Raw genomic sequence first — 26,306 nt, forward strand, 5'->3', positions numbered from 1 at the left:
CTGAGAGTAGTCAATACATAATGTGTTCAGAAAAAGGAACGAAAAAAACCAGACCTCTGTGGCAGCTGCAGGCCTGTAAAAACTCTGACCAATCCCTGCCTCTCGGTGCGAGTGGAAAGAACTAATCAGATGCCTTCATGTCTCATCCTGCCCACGCCCCCCTCTGTCCCTCCCTCCTCCCTGCGTGCACGCATCACATGTCACCGTTGTCGGAACTATTCAGCACACTCCATACCGAGTTAGCAGGAGAGAACAATGGCAGCCAGTAGTAGCACTTCCAGCGTTACTTCTAACGGCTCGCCCCGCTGAACAGGCTAAGAAAAGAAAGCCGGAGGCAGAAAAGGCTGCAACAAAAAACCAGAGGGAAAACCAGAGTCAACATCGGTTCAGCTTTTGAACGGTGGAGACAACTGAGGGAGCTGAAGGGCCTAAGAAGTGATGCAGAGGTTGCTGTCTTTCTGTTGGACAGGTAATTCTTTGTTTTGCTTCGGGGGGATTTGTTATTTCCATGAAATATGTAACGTTAGCCAACTTAGCTACTTTTGTAGCTCGTATTAGCCCAATGCTAACATTAGCTTCTCTGTCAGTGTAAGCCAGTAACGTTACAGGTCATCAGTACATACTGCTTATCCAACTTATAGGATCTGTGCTTCCTGCACGGAGCATTGAGCGTTTGTACTCGACGCATCTGGTAGTACATGAGGTAGCTTGGTTGATGTCCAAAATGTGCTGAAATACTCGGCTCTCCTTGCCCTGCTGACTCCTACTGTCAGATGTGCGTTCAAGTTTGTGGGGGCGTGGCTTTGGATGGAGCACTGACGGGAGGGGGTGGAGCTTAGAGGAGGTGCCACATTCAAATCTTGCTAGCTCTCCAACATTGCCAACTATAGCTTTAAGTACAAAAGTGCTATGATGTAAGTGCTAAGGGTAAGAACATACAAGTGCATATAATTTTTTTTTTCTTTTTTTGGGGGTGGGGGGTGGGTGGGAAGGGAGTCATGCCATGCGGGGTCGAGGTGAAGTCTGAACAAGTGAGTCTTGAGTCTTTTGCGGAAGATGGCGAGTGATTCTGCTGTCCTGACATTGGTCGGGAGTTCGTTCCACCACTGGGGCGCCAGAGCAGAGAAGAGTCGCGACTTCGCTGAGCGGCTTTTGTTTGCTCTTAGCGATGGCGGTACCAGCCGGCCAGCTGATGTAGTAGAGCGAAGTGCTCGCCCTGGGGCGTGTGGTCTGACCAGTGTGTGGAGGTAGATGGGTGCAGTTCCGTTGACGGCCTTGAAGGTCAGCACCATGGTCTTGTATCTGATGCGGGCCGCAACAGGAAGCCAGTTGAGGTCACGGAGGAGGGGGGTCACATGGGAGAATTTGGGTAGATTGAAAACAAGGCGCGCTGCAGTGTTCTGGATACTTTGCAACGGTTTAGTCGCAGAGGCTGGGAGTCCAGGCGGGAGATGACCAGCGATTGGACCAGGAGTTGCGTTGCGTCCTTTGTGAGGAAAGACCGGATCCTGCGGATGTTGTAGAGGGCAAATCTGCAGGATCGGGCCACCGTGGTGATGTTTGGGGTGCAGGATAGTCCCTCGTCAAGGATTACGCCCAGGTTCCTCGCAGTCGATGAAGGCGACACTGTGACGTCCTCGACAGTGACTGACAGGTCCATGTGAGGGCAGTCTTTACCCGAGATGAAGAGGAGTTCAGTTTTACTGAGGTTGAGCTTGAGATGTTGCGCAGTTGTCCAAGCGGAGATGTCTGTCAGACATTCCGAGATGCACGTGGCAACGTGGGTATTGGAGGATTGGGGAAAGGAGAGGAACAGTTGGGTGTCGTCAGCATAACAGTGGTAAGAGAATCCATGTGATGTGATTGCAGAGCCTAGTGATCTAGTGTATAGTTAAAACAGAAGCGTTCCTAGTACTGAGCCTTGAGGGACACCAGTTTCCAGGGAGCAGGGTTTGGACAAGGAACCATTCTACGTGACCTGAAAGGTGCAATTTGTCAGGTATGATGTGAACCAGGTTAGAGCAGAGTCAGCGATGCCAAGTTCAGCCAGAGTGGAGAGGAGGATTTGGTGGTTGACTGTGTCAAACGCAGAGGATAAGTCGAGGAGGATGAGGACTGACGAGTGGGATGAGGCTCTGGCTGCACGGAGTGACTCAGTCACTGCGAGGAGGGCCGTCTCAGTGGAGTGAGCAGTCCTGAAGCCTGACTGATTAGGGTCAAGGAGGTCATTGTGTGAAAGGTAGGAGGACAGTTGGTTGTAGATGGCATGTTCCAGGGTTTTACAGAGGAATGAGAGAAGAGATACAGGTCTGTAGTTTTGGATGTCAGCCGAGTCTAGGGTGAGTTTCTTTAGGAGTGGCTTTACTGTAGCTGTCTTGAAAGGAGCTGGAATATGGCCTGAAGTGAGGGAGGAGTTGATCAGAGTTGTGAGGAAAGGCAAGATGTTGTGTGAGATACTTTGGAGAAGAGAGGAGGGAGTCGGGTCAAGGGAACAGGTGGTGGCACGGTTAGACGTCACTAGTGTGTGAACATCTTCAGAGGAGAGAGGGCTGAAGCAGGTAAGGCTGTCATAGGTGAGGGTTGGGAGAGGTGCTTTCTGGGAGGTCATAGGAGTAAATGAGGAGCTGATGTCTTTTACTTTCTTGGTAAAGTAAGTTGCAAAGTCCTCAGCAGTGAGGGAGGAGGGAGGGGGAGGGGTAGGAGGGGTGAGGAGCAAAGAGAATCTCTGGGTGGATGTTGAAGTCACCCAGGACAACGAGTGGTGTGCCATCGTCAGGGGAGCAGCTTAGGAGGGCATCCATCTCATCATAGATGTCGCAGTTGAGCTGATGTTGAGCTTGAAAGGAAGGGTGAGAGAGACAGCGTGGAATTAAAATGCAGATCTGGGTAGGTGGTCAAGGGTAAGGACCTGGTAGAGTCGTGTTCCTCCTCCTCGACCGGTTTGTCTCGGGGAGTGTGAGAATGAGTAGGCAGTTGAGAGGGCAGCTGGAGTGGCAGTGTTTTCTGGGGTGATCCAGGTCTCCGTAAGGGCCAGGAAGTGGAGAGTCTGCAGGGAGGCATAGGCTGAAATGGTGTCCGCCTTCTTGACTGCAGATTGGCAGTTCCTTAGCCCCCGTAGTACTTCAAGTTCAGTACTGGTGGAGAATGTTGGGTAACAGACATTGGCTGGGTTACAGCCTCAAGCAGTGGGTCTCCAGTGAAATCTTCTCCGGTTTGATGTCCTGACTGGGATTGGCAGGGACTCATGGCTGTGATGGGTGATGGACAGTGAGTTATTTGGACTCCCGCAGAGAGACTCCCTATGTCCTTGTTCGGCTGTCCTGACGCTGCAGCTGACGCTGTAGTGACTAGCCCATATGTGCTAGATTTCTCATGCAGACTTAGCTATGCCCTGCAATCAAGCTTATTCAACACACCTGACTTGGCAGAAACTCACTGATAGCTACTTAGCTTCAATGGTTTCACAACAATTGACACAAAAAGTATCTAGACAAGATTAAATATTTCAACTAACTTTCCTCACAGAATGCCTAAACACTGAATCTACAATTTCTCCTTACTCACCAGCAGCAGTTCACAGCTTCCTTCAACTGGACAAAATGTATCTTGTCCGTTATGGGCAGACTCCACTCCCTCTGAAGATATAAAGGGCTCATTCCAATGTAACAGAAACAAGATTCTTAGTTTTAGATGAATATATACTGATGAAAACACAAGAATGAACATCATGTTCCATTTGTGCCCCTAAATTCTACACACTGGAATTTTAAGCATTAAATTTGAGCATTTCTACTTTGCATTTCATGTTTTCCATGTTACTTTGCAGATTATCATCATAGAACACCCATTTGTCAATTATTCTAACAGTTTCCTTTTCCCTTTGATGCAACAGTAATTTATTCACAGTTGTTTTTCCCAATGTCCCTTTAATTTGATCTCTGGGTGAAATGATCCTCTATATGATGAATTCACTGGGTGTTATCACCTCTCTTCTCAGCTGCTTGTGCAAACTGTCTGTTCAACGGATCAAACTATTGTGTCTCAAAGCAGCTAGATGAGCAAATTAAATTTATTTAACCTCAAAGTAAAGAGAGCTGTTAACATGACGTGCACCCATGATGACAGAGATGTTCTCTTTGCATTTCATGAAATTGCTACAAGTGCTATGCTACCACAATCAGCTCTAATTTCTCATTTCTCTAGAAACAACAAAGTACATCATTACTCATTTTTTTAATCAAATCTTTTCAAAACAAAACCTGACTCAGTAATTACAGGAAGATGGAAGACACATGTAAAACATTTTACAAAGTGAATCCAAAAAAACAAAAACAGAGTGACACTAAATGTAAATCTTTTAAGGACATGATGGACCAAATGCTGTTGGAATGAAGAGCACACATCTCATCTATCCACAGGGGCTGGGCACAATAATATGAACACCTGTTTTAACAGTTTAATGTCATAAAGTAGCCTTGACTGGCTGGAAAGTGTTCATGTTTATTTCTTCCCTCCGGTACATACAGACCTGTCTGTGTCACTTGCTCTACTTGGTGGTGTGCAGCGCCTGATGCCTGATGAGGTTGCTGAGGAAGGAGAAGTTCTTGCCACACTTGGAGCAATGGAACCTCTTCTCCCCAGTGTGGACACTCTGGTGGACCTTCAGGTTGGTGGAGGTGGAGAACTGCTTCCCACAGTGGGGGCAGGGGAACGGCCTCTCGCCTGTGTGGACCATCTGATGGCGCTTGAGGCTGCAGACTTGGCCGAAGCTCTTCCCGCACTGGACACACTGGTATGGCTTCTCCCCTGTGTGGACACGCTCGTGGATGCGCAGCTGGCATTGGTGGGCGTAGCGTCGTGAACAGAAGGTGCAGGCGTAGGGTAGGCAGAGCGGCTGCTGCTGGGGCTGTGCTGACACAGACTCCTGGTTCTGACTGCTAGATGCTCCATAAAGGTGGCTCTGACTGGAGAAGTTTACGTTGTCCATCGGCCTGATCCCAGACCAGGAATGCTGGGTTTGCTGCTGCTGGGAGTCCACTGTTCCCATGGTAACAGGTTGGTTGTTAAAGGTAGAAATGTGATGACGGTAGGCGGCATCACTTTCAAACATCACATCACCAGGTGGCTCATTGATCTGAATACACAGCAGCGGCTGATAATGCGAATTCACACTGCTGCTGCTCTGACCTGTGAGAGGTGTCTCTTCCTCAGCTCCGCCATCTCCACCTCGTCCAGAGGACACCGCCCCACCGCAGCTGACCTCCGCTGCATGTGGAAGTGAGTTGATGACAATGACGTTGAGCTTAGATGCAGGGTTTGCCTGATCCACTTTGCACTGAGGCCTTTCAGAAACACCGGAGAAACCAGAAGCATGGTTGGTCCTTATTTGGTGAAATGATGAGTTTCCTGCCACGGTTTCAGGTGTGAATGTGGAACAAGATGGCCGCTCCATATCTTCAGTCTGCCTGCTCTCCTGCCATTCCAGCAGCGTTTGGGAAGAACTGTGTTTCTCTGAGGTGTCACCTGATGAGCCTGAAGCAAAGAAAACAGAAAAAGAATTTTTTTTCGTGGTATTGAACATTGTGAGAAGATTCTAGAAAGCATTTATGAGAATTGGTGTCATAAATCCTTCTACAAACTCTAAAAAAACACAGACATTTTGAGCAGATTATTTTAATTTGGTAATATCCTGCTATTGCCTGTATCGCCACATAACAATGACATTTTGGAAAACATTTATGGAAATGATGACCTCCAATTTAAACTGTGAGGGTCCAGACACATTAAACCAAAATCAAAGAAGTACTTGCAATGAAGGCTGACTGTTGCGTCGCCTCACTTTGCCTTTGTCTTGGCCAAAAAGCTACACCTGAGCACACCACAAAGACTACAGCCCAACACCCCTGGAAGTGAGCTGGGCTTTGAAGCCAATTTGGTATAGTGGCGTTAGCATGTAATTACAACGCCAGGAGATACACACTGGCCCAAAGACTTTTTCCCATTAGCTTACACTGTGAAAGAAATGGCTATTAAACACTGGATAAATGTTTCTGACCATCCCAACCACAGCAAAATGACTTGTTTCACTATCAGAAATAAAGTCATTTGGTAGGATAACATTTGGAAAGTCTGGAAGAGCTGTACCAGGGTTTTATTTCAATTAAAGTTAGTGGAGGGCTAAACCAGAAGTAAGCTGTTCGACCTGAAGACTGAGGACTGCAGATATATAAACAGTTGTTATGCAAAATATAAGGAGAAACCACACTGAATGGATGAAATCACAGATACTACAGCAACAGAATCCATGGACTTTCACTATCTTTTTCTATGCTCATCGACATCCCCGACATCAACCAACCGTTGGCCCGGTGTGTCAACAAATCTAATATGCAGAGCCAGAGCAGCACGGATTGTATCCTTTAAGTATTGTATCTAAGCCTGATGTTTCTTTTCCCTCTGTGCTTCATTGTCCTTCATTGTTCTTCATTGTTGTCCGAAACTATTAAAAACGCATCAGTGAGCCACACTGTTGCACTGGGTGACATGTCCCTTCATTACCATGAACACATAAACACACACTGTAGTGTATTTTGACTCAATCCCACATACACTGTGTAAGTGCCGTATAAAATTTAAGTTCATTAGGCATAAATAATTCATAAATTAAACGATAATTTTAAGTTAAATAAATAAATAAATAATATGATGCAAATGTAAAATTGAGGTGTTAAAACGTCATGGGACAGATGAAAATGTTATTAGTCATTGTAATCAGTAATTATTTCATGGCCGGAACTAATGTTTCCCAGGTGTGTTATCACTACGGTGAGATTTGTGGAGACACTGTATAGGACACATGTTACGCATGTCATCAGACTTTGTTATCGTCATTCGTTCGTTATGCTAAATTATGAAGCTAAAAGAAGACAACGAAGGACTCTAAAAGGACTCTAAAAGGACTTTAACCTCTTTTCACGGCAAGCGGCCAACGAGGTATTTGTTGAAGTTTGTATTTCTTTGTTTTATACGCACCGCATTTGCATTTCATTCTACATGCTAACGTAGCTCCTACGTGTGTTTGCAATATGTTTGTTCATGTATATACAGTTCTCACGGCGTGAGCAAGACGTGCAGGGATGAGAAGCAAGATATGTCTGCAGCAATAAACGCCCGTTTCAAAGAACGACCTGTGTCTGTCCTGTTGTGAAGAGAGCTACAGTGAGAACTCGACTGCTCAACACGGGTAGGAGAGATGATGAGACCAGCTGCGTAACGGCGCAACGAGGAACCGGCATCGGATAAGCAAAGCCCACCACGAACTGTCGGCATAGCAACAGCAAGCAACGGGGATTAGACTGTGTTGAAGACGCAAGTTTCAAGCCAACGCCAGAAAGTGCTCTACCATATCCTTGAAGTTAAAGCGGTGTGAGAAGTGGATTTGCTTGGAAATTGTAAACAAGGACTCAGCTCTACTAACCTTGCATACTGTGTTATAGCCTACATGTCTAAGGGGTAAATCTAATGTGCTGGTGATCGTGTTTGTTACACGCTATAAGGTTTAAAGGGTAAATACACTATCATAAGCTAATTTAATTCATAAGAAAGTAAACAATTTTTAGTAGAGACTACACAAAGGAACGTTGTTTGAATTGAAATTAAGTTTGTAAAACTACATTTAGATCAAGTTAAAGGGTCATTTAGATCAATTTAAAGGGTCACTCTTTTGGTTCAAAATATTTCATGTGCAAAGTATAAGTGATTTGTGCATATCTAATCTGCAGTAGAGGTTCGTTTGCATTTGTGCCAAGTTTTTAATTTTTGATTTTATCATCTTTGTTTTGAATTTGAAGTGAACCTGAAGTCTACATTGGTTTTAATGCCAACAGCTATCTTCATGTAATATTGAGGGGATTAAGGTATTAACGACCTTTATGGCTATTCACATTTAGGCCTAAGTAGCTCACATTTACAGACAGCCTAACAGAAATCCAACTCAAGTCTCAATAGCTATATGCTTTCATAGCCATTCAAGTTATTTCAAGATGTCTGACACAAGTGCTGAGACCTGCCGTAACAATACTCAACCAGAAGCTACAAACACTGAATCTGCAGAAGTGGAAAGATTACGAAGAGGTGAAAGAGCTCGAACACTCACAGAAAAGGGAGCAGGATTTCAAGAAGAAAGGCTGAAGAGTGTACAACGTCGGTACAGAATTATCTATGAGAAATGGAGGTATTATGCAAAAATAGGGAGAGAAATATTGAATGATGAGGCTTCCAAAGAGGAATTGAATGAGCTGATTGAGAACATGAAAGGCACCTGTACTGATGTAAAGGTCATCTATGAAGAGCTGCGTCGATTGAAAACTCCCGAAACAGAACTGAGGCGCAAAGTTGATACATGCATATCACTTTCAGATTTCATTATTCGAAAGGCAGAAAGGCAACTTAAGGAGCATGCAACTGGTGAAGAAGAGGAATCTTGGCCCGATGTTGGATCGATCCTAGACTCAACAGGTTCGTTATCAAGGCCACCTGTGCTTCAGCGATCAAAATGTGGTTCTACCCGCTCTAGCATCCACTCAGTCAAAAGAAGTGAGGCTGCGGCTGAAGTTGCTGCATCCCAAGAAGTTCTGGCAGTGTTGGATGAACAAGAAAGAGAAGAAATAGAACTTCAAAGGCTTGAGTCTGAGAACCTAGCTAGACAACAAGCAATACAAGACAAACGTAGAAAGCTTAACCGCCTGGAAGAAATTAAGAAGTTGAATGCTGCACGAGCTCGAGTAAAGGTCTACGACCAAACTGAAGAAAATTCTGTAGCAATTGATTTCTCGCATAATGCTGAACCACCAGGAGACCTCCAAGTTCTTAACCCTTCAAGCCCACCTTTCATTCCACAGTCATTACCAGTCGCAACCCAAGCCCTCTATGCTCCAAGCCCTCCACTCATTCCACAGTCTCTGCCAGTCACAACACAAGTCCACGGTGTTTCAAGTTCTCCATTCATTTCTCAACCCCTGCCATTTACAAGCCAAGCTCCTACTCTCCATGGACGGCAGCCAGTACCCATGCCTCAAGTACAGAACAGCTCTGATTTGGTCAACGTGCTAGCAGAAGCCATAAGTGCTAATCGTCTTCCAACACCTGAGCCTGCATTATTCACTGGAGATCCTTTGAAATTCCAAGACTGGCGACTATCTTTCGACACATTAATCGACAGGAAAAACATTCCAAAGAATGAAAAACTGTACTACCTTAGAAAGTACTTAGGAGGCGCTGCAAAGACAGCTGTTGAAGGATTTTTCCTACTAGGCACAGAAGCAGCATACGACTCAGCTTGGCAGGTGTTGGAGAAACGCTTTGGAGACCCATTCATAATTGGGAAGTCCTTCAGAGACAAACTGCATGGATGGCCAAGAATAAGCTCTAAGGATGGTTGCGAGCTAAGAGAATTTGCAGACTTCCTCAAGGGCTGTGAGGCTGCAATGCCCCATATTAAGACATTAGAAGTTCTCAATGACTGTAGCGAGAGTCAAAGGATTCTGCTGAAATTGCCGGATTGGTTGGTATCCAAATGGAACCGCAAAGCAATGGAAGCCAGACAAACTGACATGGGGTACCCACCATTCAAGGTACTTGTTGACTTCCTATCAAAGGAAGCAGATCTAGCTTGTGATCCTATATCTTCAATACAAGCACTCAGGAGTGTTGAAGGTGAGAAGCCAAAGCACCCGCGAAGTCAAACCATTCAAGCAAAGACACTGCTCACAAACACAACACAGAGTAGCATTCCATCATGCACATTCTGCAAAAGGACAGGACACACTCTTGCCAAGTGTCGAAAGTTTGGCGAAAAGACAGTTCCAGAGCGTGTTAAGTTTGTGCAAGTAGAGAAGCTTTGCTTCGGATGTCTAAAACCTGGTCACCACTCAAGAAGATGTGACAATAGGAGCACATGTGAACAGTGTCAAAGGAGACATCCAACATGTCTACACGATGACAATTTCAAAGGACATCAAAGGTCAGCACCCCCTAAAAGAGACTATAGGGACAAAGTGGAAACCAAAGAAATAGCTGCAATAGCAACCACCAACAGAGTCATGCAAAGAGGCCTAGGCACACGCACCTCCTCAATTGTACCAGTTTTAATCTCACCCATTGAACGGCCAGATCAGGAAGTCCTTGTCTACGCACTCTTAGACACCCAGAGTGACACAACCTTTGTTCTGGACCAAGTCGCTCAAGACCTTGATACAAACAAAGAGAAGACCAGCCTGCAGTTATCTACAATGTCCGCAAGGTCAACAATAATACCCTGCCAGAAACTAACAAATCTACAAGTGAGAGGATACAACATGGAGAAAAGAATTCCATTGCCACCACTGTTCACACGTGAGTTCATTCCAGCAGATAGGTCCCACATTCCAACTTCTGAAACTGCTCTGAAATGGCCTCATTTAGTACAACTGGCAGACAAGATCCCTCCACCTTTGGACTGCGAGGTGGGTCTTCTGATCGGCTATGATTGCCAACAAGCCCTTCTCCCAAAAGAGATCCTGTCTGGAGAAGAGAATCAACCATACGCACAGCAGACAGATCTTGGCTGGAGCATTATCGGCTGCTCAAATCCAGTAAGCAACTACGGTGATGCAATAGGAATCAGTCACAGAATCCTAGTACGAGAAGTGACACCTGTTGTGCTGGCATCTGCTGACCTAAAGAGAGAAGTACACTTCATGTGCAGAATTCAAGTCAAAGAGATTGGCCCAACAGATATAATCAAGGCTTTGGAGTCTGATTTCACAGATCACACTGCGGACAATAACCCAGTCTCTCAGGAAGACCTTCTCTTCTTGTCAAAGGTAAAGGAAGGCATAAGGCAAAAGGAAGATGGCCATTATGAACTCCCACTCCCCTTCAAGATGGACGAGCCCAATCTCCCAGACAACAAGGCATGTGCAGTTCACAGGCTCATCTCATTAGAGCGTCGACTGAGGAGAAATGAGCAGTATCGCAAAGACTATGTCCACTTCATGAATGACATCATAAACCGAGGAGATGCTGAGAAGGTTCCACAGCCTGAACTCAATAACCAACCAGCATGGTATATTCCGCACCACGGAGTCTATCATCCCCACAAGCCTGGGAAGATCCGTGTGGTTTTTGATTGTTCAGCGCGCTTCCAAGAAACCTCTCTTAATGACCACCTCTTGACTGGACCAGATCTGACTAACACATTAGTTGGGGTGCTATGTCGATTCAGAATGGGTCCAATAGCTATAATGTGTGACGTCGAGAGAATGTTCCACCAGTTTCACGTCGTAAAGGAACATCAAGACTACCTAAGGTTCCTCTGGTGGGACAAAGGTGATTTGGACTCTAAACCTTCGGTGTACAGGATGAGGGTACACTTATTTGGGGCAGCCTCCTCCCCTGGTTGCTCCAACTTTGGGTTCAAACATCTTGCATCACAAGGGCATGGAAAATTTAGTGAACAGGCTATCAAGTTCATCCAGAGAAGCTTTTATGTTGATGATGGCTTAACAAGCGTGAAGTCACCTGCTGAAGCCATATGTCTGGTAGAAGAATCAAGAGCCTTGTGTAGAACAGGAAATCTTAGACTGCATAAGTTTGTTTCCAACGACAAAAACGTGATCGCAGCAGTACCACCTGAAGAACGTGCTCAAACCAAGGATCTAGACATGGCTCTGGGAGAACTTCACATTGAGCGAGCACTTGGAGTTCAGTGGTGCATCGAAGTAGATGAGTTCCAATTCAGAGTCATAGTTAAGGAAAATCCACTGACAAGGAGAGGAGTTCTCTCTACTGTCGCCTCCATCTATGACCCACTAGGGTTTGTGGCTCCCTTCATACTTGTCGGCAAACAGATTCTTCAGACCTTGTGCAGAGATAAGTTAGGATGGGATGAAGATCTTCCTGACCATGTTCTGTTCCAATGGGAATCGTGGCTTAGAGATCTGCCTCACTTGGCAGCCCTGAAGATACCAAGAAGTTACCTTCCACCAAGCTTTGGTGAGGTCACGAAATACGAGCTGCACAGTTTCTCAGATGCGAGCCTCAATGGATACGGTGCATGTTCATATCTACGAGCAACAGGTGATTTAGGACAGATCAGTTGCACTCTCATCATGGGGAAGGCAAGAGTAGCCCCGACCAAACTAACAACCATCCCAAGACTCGAATTGTCATCAGCTGTGACCTCAGTTCGCAACGCCGACGTCATCAGAAGAGAGCTTGAGATTGATGACTTGCAAGAGTACTACTGGACCGACTCTAAAGTGGTCCTTGGCTATGTGAACAACGACGCCAAGAGATTTCACACATTCGTAGCTAATCGAATCCAACGCATAAGATTGAGTACAACCCCTGAACAATGGCAACATGTAAGCTCTGAAAACAACCCTGCTGACTGCGCTTCAAGGGGAATGACTGCCATACAGTTGAAAGAGTCTAGCTGGTTGAAAGGACCCAGCTTCCTTTGGCAGCAAAATCTGCCAGGTGAAGAGGAGATGGTGGGAGAAGTCGAGGCAACCGACCCTGAGCTTCGCAAAGCCTATTCTCATGTGGTCAAGACAAAGGAAGTGAATCCGATAGCACATCGTTTCACCAAATTTTCGGACTGGTCCAGGGTCGTGAAAGCAGTGGCCAGGCTTAAAAGATTTGTCAGAGAATTTAAGGGACTTCAATCAAGAACAAACGAAACAACTAACCTAGAAGAAAGAAAGGATGCCGAAATCTGCATCATTAAGTTGGTGCAAGAAGACGCCTTCGCCGAAGAGATACAAAAACTCAGACTCCAGAAGGAACACACCATGAACAAGCACAACAAGTTTCACCGGTTGAATGCATTCATGGATAAGAACAATGTTCTCAGGGTGGGAGGACGACTGTCCCAATCAGCCTTGCACCATGATGTAAGACATCCGGCAATACTTCCTAAGAAATCCCATGTTTCAGCCCTGCTCGTCAAGTACCACCATGAGCGTGTACACCATCAAGGGAGAGGCATGACCATGAATGAGATACGTGCAAATGGACTATGGATTTTAGGATGTGGAAATGTGGTCTCCTCACACATTTACAAATGTGTAAAATGTAGAAGATACCGCAGAACTACTGAAGTTCAGCAGATGGCTAATCTGCCTGAAGAGAGAACTGAAGCATCCCCTCCCTTCACGTACTGTGGCCTCGACTGCTTCGGCCCCTTTATCGTAAAGGAAGGAAGAAAGGAATTAAAACGGTATGGATTGCTGTTTACATGCTTGTGCTCTAGAGCTGTGCACATAGAGACACTAGATGACTTGACAACAGATGCATTCATGAATGCTCTTCGGACATTCATAGCCATCAGAGGACCTGTTCGGCAGTTAAGGTGCGATCAGGGAACAAATTTCATGGGTGCCAGGAGAGTGCTTTCTGAGTTGCTCAAGGGAATGAATCAGGAGCGTCAACGAGCATTCGGTTGTGAATTTGTGATCAACGTCCCATCAGCTAGCCATATGGGCGGAGTCTGGGAGCGCCAGATTCGAACGATCCGCAGTATCTTGACTGTCATGCTCGATAAGTGCGCAAGCAGACTCGATACCACAACTCTGAGGACGTTTCTTTATGAAACAATGGCTATAGTCAACAGCAGGCCACTAAGCATTGAACACCTTCATGATCCTACAAGCCCAGAACCTCTCACACCGAATCACATACTAACCATGAAATCATCAATTATCCTACCACCTCCTGGACAGTTCTGCAAGGAAGACCTCTATCTTTGTAAAAGGTGGAGAAGAGTGCAATTCTTAGCCAACGAATTTTGGCAAAGGTGGAAGCGGGAATACCTGCTAAACCTCCAGCAACGACAGAAATGGCAAAGACCAACACGAAACTCACAAGTAAATGATATTGTGATTCTACAAGACGACAGCTCACCAAGGAATGAATGGAGACTTGCCAGAGTCGTGGAAGCTCACCCCAGTGCAGATGGCATGGTACGAAAGCTGAAGCTTCTCATCACTGAAAAAACACTTGACAAAGGAAAAACACTTACCAGACTAGTTCATCTTGACAGGCCCATTCACAAGGTTGTCACCTTACTTGAAGCTAGTTAAGCAGCACACATAAGGTCACATACATTCAAACCTGAAACATTTTGTTGGTTCCTTAGTGTTGTTTAAAGAGAAAATCCCACATTCGAGGTTAATGAGTGATTTGGTGGGAGTGTAAGTGCCGTATAAAATTTAAGTTCATTAGGCATAAATAATTCATAAATTAAACGATAATTTTAAGTTAAATAAATAAATAAATAATATGATGCAAATGTAAAATTGAGGTGTTAAAACGTCATGGGACAGATGAAAATGTTATTAGTCATTGTAATCAGTAATTATTTCATGGCCGGAACTAATGTTTCCCAGGTGTGTTATCACTACGGTGAGATTTGTGGAGACACTGTATAGGACACATGTTACGCATGTCATCAGACTTTGTTATCGTCATTCGTTCGTTATGCTAAATTATGAAGCTAAAAGAAGACAACGAAGGACTCTAAAAGGACTCTAAAAGGACTTTAACCTCTTTTCACGGCAAGCGGCCAACGAGGTATTTGTTGAAGTTTGTATTTCTTTGTTTTATACGCACCGCATTTGCATTTCATTCTACATGCTAACGTAGCTCCTACGTGTGTTTGCAATATGTTTGTTCATGTATATACAGTTCTCACGGCGTGAGCAAGACGTGCAGGGATGAGAAGCAAGATATGTCTGCAGCAATAAACGCCCGTTTCAAAGAACGACCTGTGTCTGTCCTGTTGTGAAGAGAGCTACACACTGTCTAGCTGCTGGAAACTCTCACTGAAGCACCAGATGTGGATTATTCTCAGAATCAGAATCAGCTTTATTGGCCAAGTATGTGTACACAAACAAGGAATTTGACTCCAGTTACATTTGCTCGTATTGTACAGGGAACATTAACATTAAAATCTTTAAGAAAAAATGCATCTACTGCTGAAAATATTACCCAATAAATGCAATGTCCTCCTGTTTGAGTAACATTTGTTAAAAACTACAGCAAACAACTGTTTCAGGAAATTACATTCTTTTCTTTTCTTAAAAATGAAACTATATACATATTTGTGAGGTGTTTTTACATCATCAGTAAGGAAAAATGGGCTTGGAACCAAGAGCCACAGACACTGACACATTGTTGGTTTGACTGGGATATGTTGACAATAAGAATGTTCAACTGTTTCATCCTTTTTGCCTCCTTTCTGTGTTTTGCTATGCACCATCACAGAACAGCTGAGGAGGTAAATGTGGATGTTCTCTGTAGTTTGTTGATGACTTTGTCAAAGTAGAGCACCGTCACAGAGTGAGTGTATGACATTGCTTAGTGCAGATTGCACATGCCACAGGAAACAATGCGACAGAAAAACAGACTGATACCTTGCACTTCATCCATCTGTTCCTCCTTGCTCTGAGGGCTGCTCGTGTTGGTCAGATATCCCTGGCCCTGGAAAGAGGAGGGAGGCATTTAGCTGACACAAAGAACCCAAAAGGCTCTGTCACAGTGATAATTACTGCTTCAAATGGGAGTCATTGGATTGATAAGGTAGATATTTGTCACTTAATGAAGATCAGTTATTCACTTTGAGTAAATCTTTTCAACTGCAGTGGAGAACTGCATCCACTGTGACTAAAACAGTAAATAACACATGAAATGACACAGTGAAACTCTTTTTTTTATTTATTGCCATATTTACACCACACTGTATGAATACATGAGTACAAATTTCTGCTTACATTCACCTCTCCTCTTTGGTGAACTCATAGCTGATTAAAAGGATAAATTTCAATGGTTAACCATGCAGTAACATGTGACTGACAGAAGGTCTAAAGTGTTAAAGCAGTCAACAATAATGGTGCTTTAACAACATGTATAGAAACTTAACCACAGATTTTAAGCCTGTTTACTGCAGAATCCAAATAGCGAGAGCATGCTCCAACTGCTCACATACTGTATTTATCCAGAAATGTAGTATACAATATCATCCCAATTGTTGTCAGCCTTGGTTAATATGACCAAAAGAGGAATTCTTCTTGGAAAACAAAATGTAATGATATGATGAGAAAACTCATCTGACTCATTAAAATCTTTAAGAACTGAATGGAAAATAGAAATCTATTAATAAACAAACATCTGATTCTAATATTCTCAGTCCACTGAGGCATTCATTAAAATAAACTGTTTTTGTTTGGTTATACAGTATATGTGTGTGCATGTTTAAACACACAGGTACACAAGAGATCTGACTGGTAATTTCACAAAATACACTACCAGTCAAAAGTTTGGACACACCTTCTCATTCAATGGTTTTTCTTTATTTGTATTATTTTCTACATTGTAGATCAATACTGAAGACATCCAAACTATGAAGGAACACATATGGAATTATGTAGTAAACAAAAAAGTGTTGAACAAACCAGAATATGTTTTATATTTTATATTCATCAGAGTAGCCACCTTTTGCTTTGATGACAGCTTTGCACACTTCTGCCATTCTCTCAGTCAGATTCATGAGGTTGTCACCTGGAATGGTTTTCCAACAGTCTTGAAGGAGTTCCCAGAGGTGCTGAGCTGGCTGCTTTGCCTTCACTCTGCGGTCCAACTCATCCCAAACCATCTCAATTGGGTTTAGGTTGGGTGATTGTGGAGGCCAGGTCATCTGATGCAGCACTCCATCACTCTCCTTCTTGGTCAGATGGTCATTACAAAGCCTGGAGGTGTGTTTGGGGTCATTGTCCTGTAGAAAAACAAATGATGGTCCCACTAAGCGCAAACCAGAAGGGATGACATGTCGCTGCAGAATGCTGTGGTAGCCATGCTGGTTAACTGTGCCTTGAATTTTGAATAAATCACCATCAGTGTCATCAGCAAAGCATCACACCTCCTCCTCCATGCTTCATGGTGGGAACCACACATGTAGAAACCATCCGCTCACCTTTTCTGCGTCCCACAAAGACACAGTGGATGGAACCAAAAATCTCAAATTTGGACTCATCAGACCAAAGTACAGATTTCCACTGGTCTAATGTCCAATCTTTGTGTTTCTGGCCCAAGCTATTGTCTTCTTCTTCTTGTTCTTCCTCAGTAGTGGCTTCTTTGCAGCAATTCGACCATGAAGGCCTGATTCATGCAGTCTCTTCTGAACAGTTGATGTTGAGATGGGTCTGCTACTTGAACTCTGTGAAGCATTTATGTGGGCTCTAATCTGAGGTGCTGTTGATTTGTGGTTTCTGAATCTGGTAACTCTACTGAACTTATCCTCTGCAGCAGAGGTAACTCTTGGTCTTCCTTTCCTGGGGCGGTCCTCATGAGAGCCAGTTTCATCATGTGTTTGATGGTTTTCACGACTGTACTTGAGGATATTAAAGTAATGATGGACTGTCGTTTCTCTTTACTAAGCTGAGTGGTTCTTGCCATAATATGGATTAGAACAGCAGTCGAATAGGGCTATTCACTGTATTGACCTGTGTACCAACCCTACCTCTGCACAACACAACTGATGGTCTCAAACACATTAAGAAGGCAAGAAATTACACAAATTAACTCTTGACAAGGCGCAGCTGTTAATTAAAACCATTCCAGGTGACAACCTCATGAATCTGACTGAGAGAATGGCAGAAGTGTGCAAAGCTGTCATCAAAGCAAAAGGTGGCTACTTTGCAGAATATAAAATATAAAACATATTCTGGTTTGTTCAACACTTTTTTGTTTACTACATAATATAGCCACCTTTTGCTTTGATGACAGCTTTGCACACTTCTGCCATTCTCTCAGTCAGATTCATGAGGTTGTCACCTGGAATGGTTTTCCAACAGTCTTGAAGGAGTTCCCAGAGGTGCTGAGCTGGCTGCTTTGCCTTCACTCTGCGGTCCAACTCATCCCAAACCATCTCAATTGGGTTTAGGTTGGGTGATTGTGGAGGCCAGGTCATCTGATGCAGCACTCCATCACTCTCCTTCTTGGTCAGATGGTCATTACAAAGCCTGGAGGTGTGTTTGGGGTCATTGTCCTGTAGAAAAACAAATGATGGTCCCACTAAGCGCAAACCAGAAGGGATGACATGTCGCTGCAGAATGCTGTGGTAGCCATGCTGGTTAACTGTGCCTTGAATTTTGAATAAATCACCATCAGTGTCATCAGCAAAGCATCACACCTCCTCCTCCATGCTTCATGGTGGGAACCACACATGTAGAAACCATCCGCTCACCTTTTCTGCGTCCCACAAAGACACAGTGGATGGAACCAAAAATCTCAAATTTGGACTCATCAGACCAAAGTACAGATTTCCACTGGTCTAATGTCCAATCTTTGTGTTTCTGGCCCAAGCTATTGTCTTCTTCTTCTTGTTCTTCCTCAGTAGTGGCTTCTTTGCAGCAATTCGACCATGAAGGCCTGATTCATGCAGTCTCTTCTGAACAGTTGATGTTGAGATGGGTCTGCTACTTGAACTCTGTGAAGCATTTATGTGGGCTCTAATCTGAGGTGCTGTTGATTTGTGGTTTCTGAATCTGGTAACTCTAATGAACTTATCCTCTGCAGCAGAGGTAACTCTTGGTCTTCCTTTCCTGGGGCGGTCCTCATGAGAGCCAGTTTCATCATGTGTTTGATGGTTTTCACGACTGTACTTGAGGATATTAAAGTAATGATGGACTGTCGTTTCTCTTTACTAAGCTGAGTGGTTCTTGCCATAATATGGATTAGAACAGCAGTCGAATAGGGCTATTCACTGTATTGACCTGTGTACCAACCCTACCTCTGCACAACACAACTGATGGTCTCAAACACATTAAGAAGGCAAGAAATTACACAAATTAACTCTTGACAAGGCGCAGCTGTTAATTAAAACCATTCCAGGTGACTACCTCATGAATCTGACTGAGAGAATGGCAGAAGTGTGCAAAGCTGTCATCAAAGCAAAAGGTGGCTACTTTGCAGAATATAAAATATAAAACATATTCTGGTTTGTTCAACACTTTTTTGTTTACTACATAATTCTATATGTGTTCCTTCATAGTTTGGATGTCTTCAGTATTGATCTACAATGTAGAAAATAATACAGATAAAGAAAAACCATGAATGAGGAGGTGTGGCTGTGGATCAGGGGTAGAGCCAGCGTCTTGTTATCAGAAGGTCGCTGGTTGATTTCCCTGGTCTGCATGTCACAGTGTCCTTGGGCAAGATACTGAACCCCAAACTGCTCCTGATGGGCTGGTCGGCACCTTGCATGGCAGCCACCGCCATCAGTGTATGAATGTATGTATGAATTACTGTAAGTTGCTTTGGAAAAAAGCATCTGCTTAATGCCCTAAATGTAAATGTGTGTCCAAACTTTTGACTGGTAGAGTATATCCCAATTTAATGACATCACGGAAGGAACTGAAAAGAAAACATTTCTCTACAGCCTTTTTTCTGAGACTGCTGACTTCAACTACATGTTAGAGTGGTGGCTTCTGGTCACTCATACATACAGTATGTGTTAAAAGTTTACATCCGCTTGTAAAGAACATGTATATCATGGACGTCTTCAGTTCCAATGATTTCTACAGCCCTCATTTTTCTGTGATGGAATGAGTGGAAACCATACTACTTTGTCACAAAACATTCATGAAGTTTGGTTCAATAATTAATTTATTATAGGTCTTCTGAAAATGTGACCAAATCTATAAAAATATACATACAGTAATTTTAATATTTGGTTAAATCACCCTTGACCACTTTCAACTCAGTTAGGTGCTTTTGATAGACATCCACAAGCTTCTGGTCGTCCTCTGGCTGAATTGTTAATCACTCCTCTTGACAGAATAGGTGAAGTTCAACTAAATTTGTTTGCTTCCTGGCACTTACTGGTTTCTTCAGCACAGTCCACATGTTCTCGATGGGGTTCAAGTCAGGACTTTGGGAAGACCATCCCAAATTCTCAATTCTAGCTCATCCAGACATATTGCTGCTCATTGTGGTCAAACAACTCAGTTTTAGTTTCATGTGACCACAGAGTTTTCCTCCAGAAGGTTTTTTTCTTTGTCCATGTGATCAGCAGCAAACTTCAGGCACGCTTTAAGGTGCTGCGTCTGGATCAAGAGCTTCTTTCTTCCACAGCAGCCTCTCAGCTCATGTTGATGTAAAACACACCTGCCTGTGGACACTGACACCTGTCCTCCAGCAGCTTCTAATTCATTGCAGACTTGCTTTTTGGTGGTTTTTGGTTGACGCTTCTTCTTCCATCCTGACCAGTTTTCTCTCAGCAGCAGCTGATAGTTTGTGTTTTCTTCCTGATGGAGGCAGTGACACAACTGTGCCATGAGCTTTATACTTACAAACAGTTGTTTGTACAGTTGATCTTGGAACCTGTAACTGCTTTGAAATGGCTCCAGGTGACTTTCCTGACTTGTTCAAAGAAATGATCTCTTTCAGATCAATGCTGAGCTCTTTAGACTTTCCCATTGTAGTGTTAGTGGCTGAGTCTAATGGGTGTATCAAATAGGTCCTATTAAAATGGGCCCAGAAAAGTAACCAGCTGTTATCAAACAAAATCACTCAGAAGAGGTTAAGAGGCCATGCTACACAGAACATTTCATTCACACAATGTTCTATAATCACCAGAAATGATTATTTAAGTTATACGAGTTGTATGTATATTTTTGAGCCAGCAGATTTAGTCACATTGTCAGAATGGACTTTAAATCTCGTTAAAAACCCTTAATAATGGGACACTTGCCCCTCTTCTCACAGTGAATGTCTGAATACATTTCATCAATCTCATCAATTATATAGAAAAGTAAATGATAAAGTCTGACAGTGCACATGAATAGAATGATGAGATGTTAAGTTAGTCTTATTTGCTCATATGCCGTACGGAACGTGTTGGAAATTCATAAATTCGTTGATGCAGCTGGCATGAATGAATGAAATGTAAAATAAAAGGAGAGTAACAGCTGGTCAAATTAATCTTGTGGCTCTAGAAGGGTTAGTAATGGATTATTGAATAATGAATGTAATGAATATATATGTGTGTGTGTACACACTTGTTCTTGCTACATAGTGAGGATCATGTTCTAAAAACAGAATGAGGACATTACTGGAAAGTGAGGACGTTTTGGCCAGTCACGACATGTCTGTTGCAGTGTACTAGAAACAGGCAGACTGGACATTCGACATACCCTTGTACTTTTGTTAGGTTTAGGAAAACATTTTGGTTTGGGTTAATATAACTACGTTACTTCTATAACTTCAGTTACAAATGTAACTAGGTTACTAAGTAACTCACGGTTGGTTATGTGCATGACATAACTTCACTATGATAGTAAGTTAAAATAACTCACCGTTGACTTCTGGTTTCACACTGGACACAAACAGCGGTTCCCTGAAAGTCCTGTGCTTGTTTAACCCAAACATTCATCCCTGACCTCCTCCTTGTACAGACTTTCTCGCTTTTTATTCTACTTCTCCTCACTTCCTCCTTTGCAGCTGTAATAACTACTCCAACCGCTAGAGGTCAACCGATATGGTGTTTTTTCTGATTAGGCAGGCTGATTTAAAGGTGAAGACTTGGTTTTAAGAGATAGGTTAGAAATTAGGTTTCGCTTGGGTTTCAGTGTTAATTTTGGCAGCCATTTTAGATTTGGTCTTAGTTTTTAGATGAAAATTCTAATTAGATTTAGTCACATTTTAGCAATTTTATCTTTCGTACCTTTAGTCTATTTTTAAGCAACGATTTTAGTCAACTTTAAATGAAAATGTTTTCCTCTTTAAACTTGTTAACCAATTAGGCTAATACGCCTCTGCATTATCAGCAGCGTCAGGTTTTTCCAAAAATGCCACAGTTAGATCATGTTGTGTAGGTTGTACTTAATACTACCACTAAAATCACACTAGTGGTGAAACAATCAATATTCCTACTTGGCCTCTGAGCTTTGAAATCATACACAAATACAGTATCTTCCCAAAAAATTGCTGTGTCATCCAAGAACCAACACTTATACTCAAAAGTTACTGCAAATCCACACTGAGAGCTAAATACGTAAGTGAAAATGAATCAAACATGATTACAAGCTGCCTGTCCAAATACTCACAGGCTACAATCTTTAAAGCAGCAACACACGCATTCAGACAGACACATTTACCCCATGTTTCACTAGAACAACAGGAGAGTATATGATAGGGGTGTGACGATACACTCATCTCACAAGACAAGACGATACACGATATTTGGTTCATGAGAACGAGACGAAACAAGACAATATTTTAACACTGTTTTTAAGAAAACTTCAATGATGAAATATATGACTGGAAAAATAGTCTTTTATTAGATCAAAAGTCACAAAATGTAAAACAATGCAGGTCCATTCAGAAATGTTTTAACTAGTATCCATCATGTGATGAATGTCACTTGAGTTTTAATTTCTGACAGAGTATGAATTATCATATGCAGTAAAAGACACAAACAGTATGTAAGCACTGTAAAAGGTTATGCCATAAACTCAACCGACTGTCCTCTCTCCTGTATGATTTGTCATGAGTCTCTTCAGACCTTATAACTGTGCATGAACTATGTGTGAGCTTCTAACTTCTCACTGAAGCTGTATGTGACCTTCTAACTGAACTCCTTTCCACAAATTGAAAATTAAAAATAAAAACAGTATAAATGACAAAAATAGATAACACTAAGTTTTTCTTAGTCTTATTTTTTAAGTGCAAACCATAATCAAAGTAGAACTCTCTGGATACTTACAGTGCAAATAGAGACTGACCACATTTTTCTTCAAGCATGATACAGAGCTGAGAGCTGGCTACAATTACACTGCCCAGCTTAAGATATTCTAGGCTGTTACGCACATTGTCAGTCCCAATAGCGATGCCATGGTTTGGCCTTTTAAGCTGCCAGTCAGTGACAGCTGCTTGTAAAAACTTCAGCTATGTTTGTCCCTGTATGGGACTCGAAAAGTGGGCGAGTCTGAATTACAACATTTACCATTTCCCAGGCATTTGTCAGCGTTGTCTGGCCTTTCAGTGTTTTCTTCCCAGGTGTGGTTGATTGCAGTAGAGAGCTGTGGTGGTTCTGTGGGTGTTTGTGCATAGTGCTCTAGTTAGCCACCGTGTACGGCACTCATTTCTTACAGTGCTTACATATTGTTCATGTCTTGTCTGTCACTCTGTCGCTGTTTATTGTTTCCACCAGGTACCAAAGTGCTGCCACACAAACGATTTAAAAGTGGAGGGGGCATCTTCTATGCTATTTTGAGTTAAACCTCAGACTTCATCATGCTGGCTGCTTTAGTCTGTTATGTACTGATACCACAAGACAGCTTTTCACCACATTCTAATATCACTCTCTTGTGGCATGAGATCTTGTCACACTGCTACTATATGATAAAACAATTTATTTGTCCGACCAAAACGTTTACTTGTCCCGGGCAAGTTATAGTGATAATTGTAGTTCTGCATTTTTCACTCACAAGTTTGAAGCTAGTGAACTGACTTTGGCAAACACATTAACCCATCCAACGTTAGCCTGAAGACAGGCTCATTCATTCATTCATTCATTATTTTGTTACCATAAACTAAAAACGAGAAACTGGCTTCCAGCCAGGACGAGTCAACGTGGTTTTCAGGCACATTTGCCTCAAGTTTACACAGCCCAGTAACACTGACAGACTGACTGACTAACGATAGCAAATATATATGCTTAGTTCACATTAGGACTTTTAGTTAAATCTACCAACTCACCGTGGCATTAAAAGCCGGGTGGTACAGCTTGAATGGTCTCTTCAGGTTGTTTGTATTCTTACCACTTATTCTTTAGCCACAGGTCATCTCTCAGTCAGTTTACTGCGTTGTGTTTTCCTTTTTGCTGAATTATAAATAAAGTGTGTCATTGACAAACACTTCTTAGACATTTTTGAAACGAAATTACCACGGCTGGGTTTAGGTTAGGGATAGGAGTTAGACATTTAATTATGATGGTTAAGTTTAAGATAAGTGTTAGGGAATGCATTATGTCAATGAGGGTCCTCACAAGTACTGAAGTACAAGTATGCATGTATATGTGTTCTCATCAAAGAATTACATTCTATACTTTGTGTGATTTACTGAAATAATTATACAGTGTGGAATTATAATTCATACTGCACTGGAAAAAATTCACATGAATTCAGTTTCCAATTTTAAAACGATTTATGGTCTATTATTTTCTGCAATAGCCATTGATTGTATTTTCATTCTGTAATGCACTGTACAGTAATTTCCATTGTTAGTGTCCACCATCCCTTGACTAGATTTGAATTTCCTATATTTTAAATAAAATGATGAATGTTTTATGATGACACAAACTTGAGAATCATGCAGACATGTCATAGGGCAGAAGCCCTACTGATATTTTGGAATATCACATTTGATTCTGATGACTGCATTTTCTTTTTTGTCTGCTCTGCATTTCTTCCATCTCGTCCTGTTCCAAATAAAATATGAAGTACCCTGAAAAGTCGTAAAAAATAAGCGTCAGGATTAAAAAGTGAAACTGTTGGTACGGTGTAAAAAAGCCTTGTCTAGTACTCTTCAGGGATAACTAAACCCTGGCTGTGAGACTTTGGTGTAGCAGTGTTGTGGGAGGTCTGGTCTGTGTCTTCAATGCTGGATCTTCTGGTGCCTCTTGAGGTTGCTGGGATGGGAGAAGCGCCTGCTGCAGATGGAGCAGCTGAAGGGCCTCTCTCCAGTGTGCACATTGCGGTGGATGTCCAGCTGGCTCTGGCACACAAAGCTCTTGCCACACAGCAGGCAGGTGTAGGGCTTCTCCCTGGTGTGCCTGGCCATGTGCTTCTGAAGGTCCGACTCCAGGAAGAAGCGCTTAGTGCAGCTGGTGCAGCCGTATGGACGCTCCATGGTGACGGCGTGGTAGAAAGCCATGTGGAAGCTGCTGGAGAAGGGTTTGTAGTGGCTGTGGTTGAGATGACTCATGGGGCGGTGCAGAGCCACCCTGTGTGCATTGCTGGAGGAGTTGATACTGAAGGTAGCTCCACCACTGGATGTTCCTGGAGTGTCACAAGGGAGAACAGACCCTGCCTGCACTGACCTAGGTCCTGCTGATTCCAGCCCAGTACACTGAATCATGGGTGATGTAGTTGTCTCATGTGTGTCTCTCCCTCTGCCTGCTTCTCTCTTTGTGTGGTCTACATCTGACCACTCACACTCCTCCCCCTCCTTGTCTGATGTCCCCCCTCCATCAATGACTATTACCTCTGAAATGGAGGACTTGGAGGTGTCTAACACAGCCTCATTATCTTTTATGGCATCCATAATATCATCGCCGGAAGCTGGCATAGCGTCCCTGCATGGCCTCATGTCAGTGTCTGAGTTCAGTTGCTCACTGTTCCCTGCTCTGACATCACTTCCTGTTAGCGCCAGCTGGGAACTGGGAGTAGTGTCAGTTTCAGCTGTCCTGCCGACAACAAAGGTGACGATGTCAGATCCACTGACCTCCGTTTCGCTGAGGCGTCGGGCTGGCCGGCTGTCACTGGTGTCCTTTGAGGCGGTGGGGAGCGATGTGGCGGTGTCTGCATCACCTCTGCTGCTGTTGCAGGCGTCTACTGGCACATCATGGTTGGTGGTTCCGGTCTCCATTGCTCCCTCCACCTTGACTATCAGGAGCTCCCCCTCCTCCTCTGGCTCTGCTGACTGAGAGGACAAACTAATTAAAAAAAAAAAAGGGTCCACAATTTTTGTAACTATTATGAGAATAATAATGTGTCTACAATAATATTTATTAATATCACAAGAATAAAGATGCTGCTTATAGTTTTATACTAAAAACTAAACAATGATAAAAGGATAACAGATGTTAAAACATGTCACATTGGTTCTTATAATATATTATCATATATTTTGATATACATTAATATCAATGTAGCAAACATGATGAAATAGGTTACTGTTTTCCACAATAACAGAAGCCAACAAAGCAATGAAATATGCCTTGCAAATCATTATTGCACAATACTACGTAAGAGCACGTGCAGCTCGATTGTTATAGACTTAATAATTAAATAAAGCAGAATGAACTAACTGATATAGTAGGTGGCTGTTTGCACCTTGAAAGTTGGTTTGCGATCGAAGAAGAAGAAGAAGAAGAAGAAGAAGAAGAAGAAGAAGAAGAAGAAGAAGAAGAAGAAGAAGAAGAAGAAGAAGAAGAAGAAGAAGAAGAAGAAGAAGAAGAACAACAACAACAACAACAACAAGCA

General features: G+C 43.1%; 1 protein-coding gene across 1 annotated transcript in view; it reads right to left on the minus strand.

Moving 5' to 3' along the window:
* LOC141003226 (uncharacterized) overlaps positions 1-26,306 on the minus strand; it is an 85,652-nt gene that overhangs the window by 53,579 nt on the left and 5,767 nt on the right. Inside the window, exons 3-6 of the mRNA XM_073474550.1 lie at positions 25,546-25,743; positions 15,456-15,522; positions 4,551-5,532; positions 2,987-3,134 (exon numbers count right to left, since the gene is read on the minus strand). Of these exons, the coding sequence (XP_073330651.1) occupies positions 2,987-3,134; positions 4,551-5,532; positions 15,456-15,522; positions 25,546-25,743 (1,395 nt within the window). The remainder of the gene's footprint in view (positions 1-2,986; positions 3,135-4,550; positions 5,533-15,455; positions 15,523-25,545; positions 25,744-26,306) is intronic.

This window comes from Pagrus major, chromosome 1 (assembly GCF_040436345.1).
Source record: "Pagrus major chromosome 1, Pma_NU_1.0".
In the NCBI taxonomy this organism is placed as follows: Eukaryota; Metazoa; Chordata; class Actinopteri; order Spariformes; family Sparidae; genus Pagrus; species Pagrus major.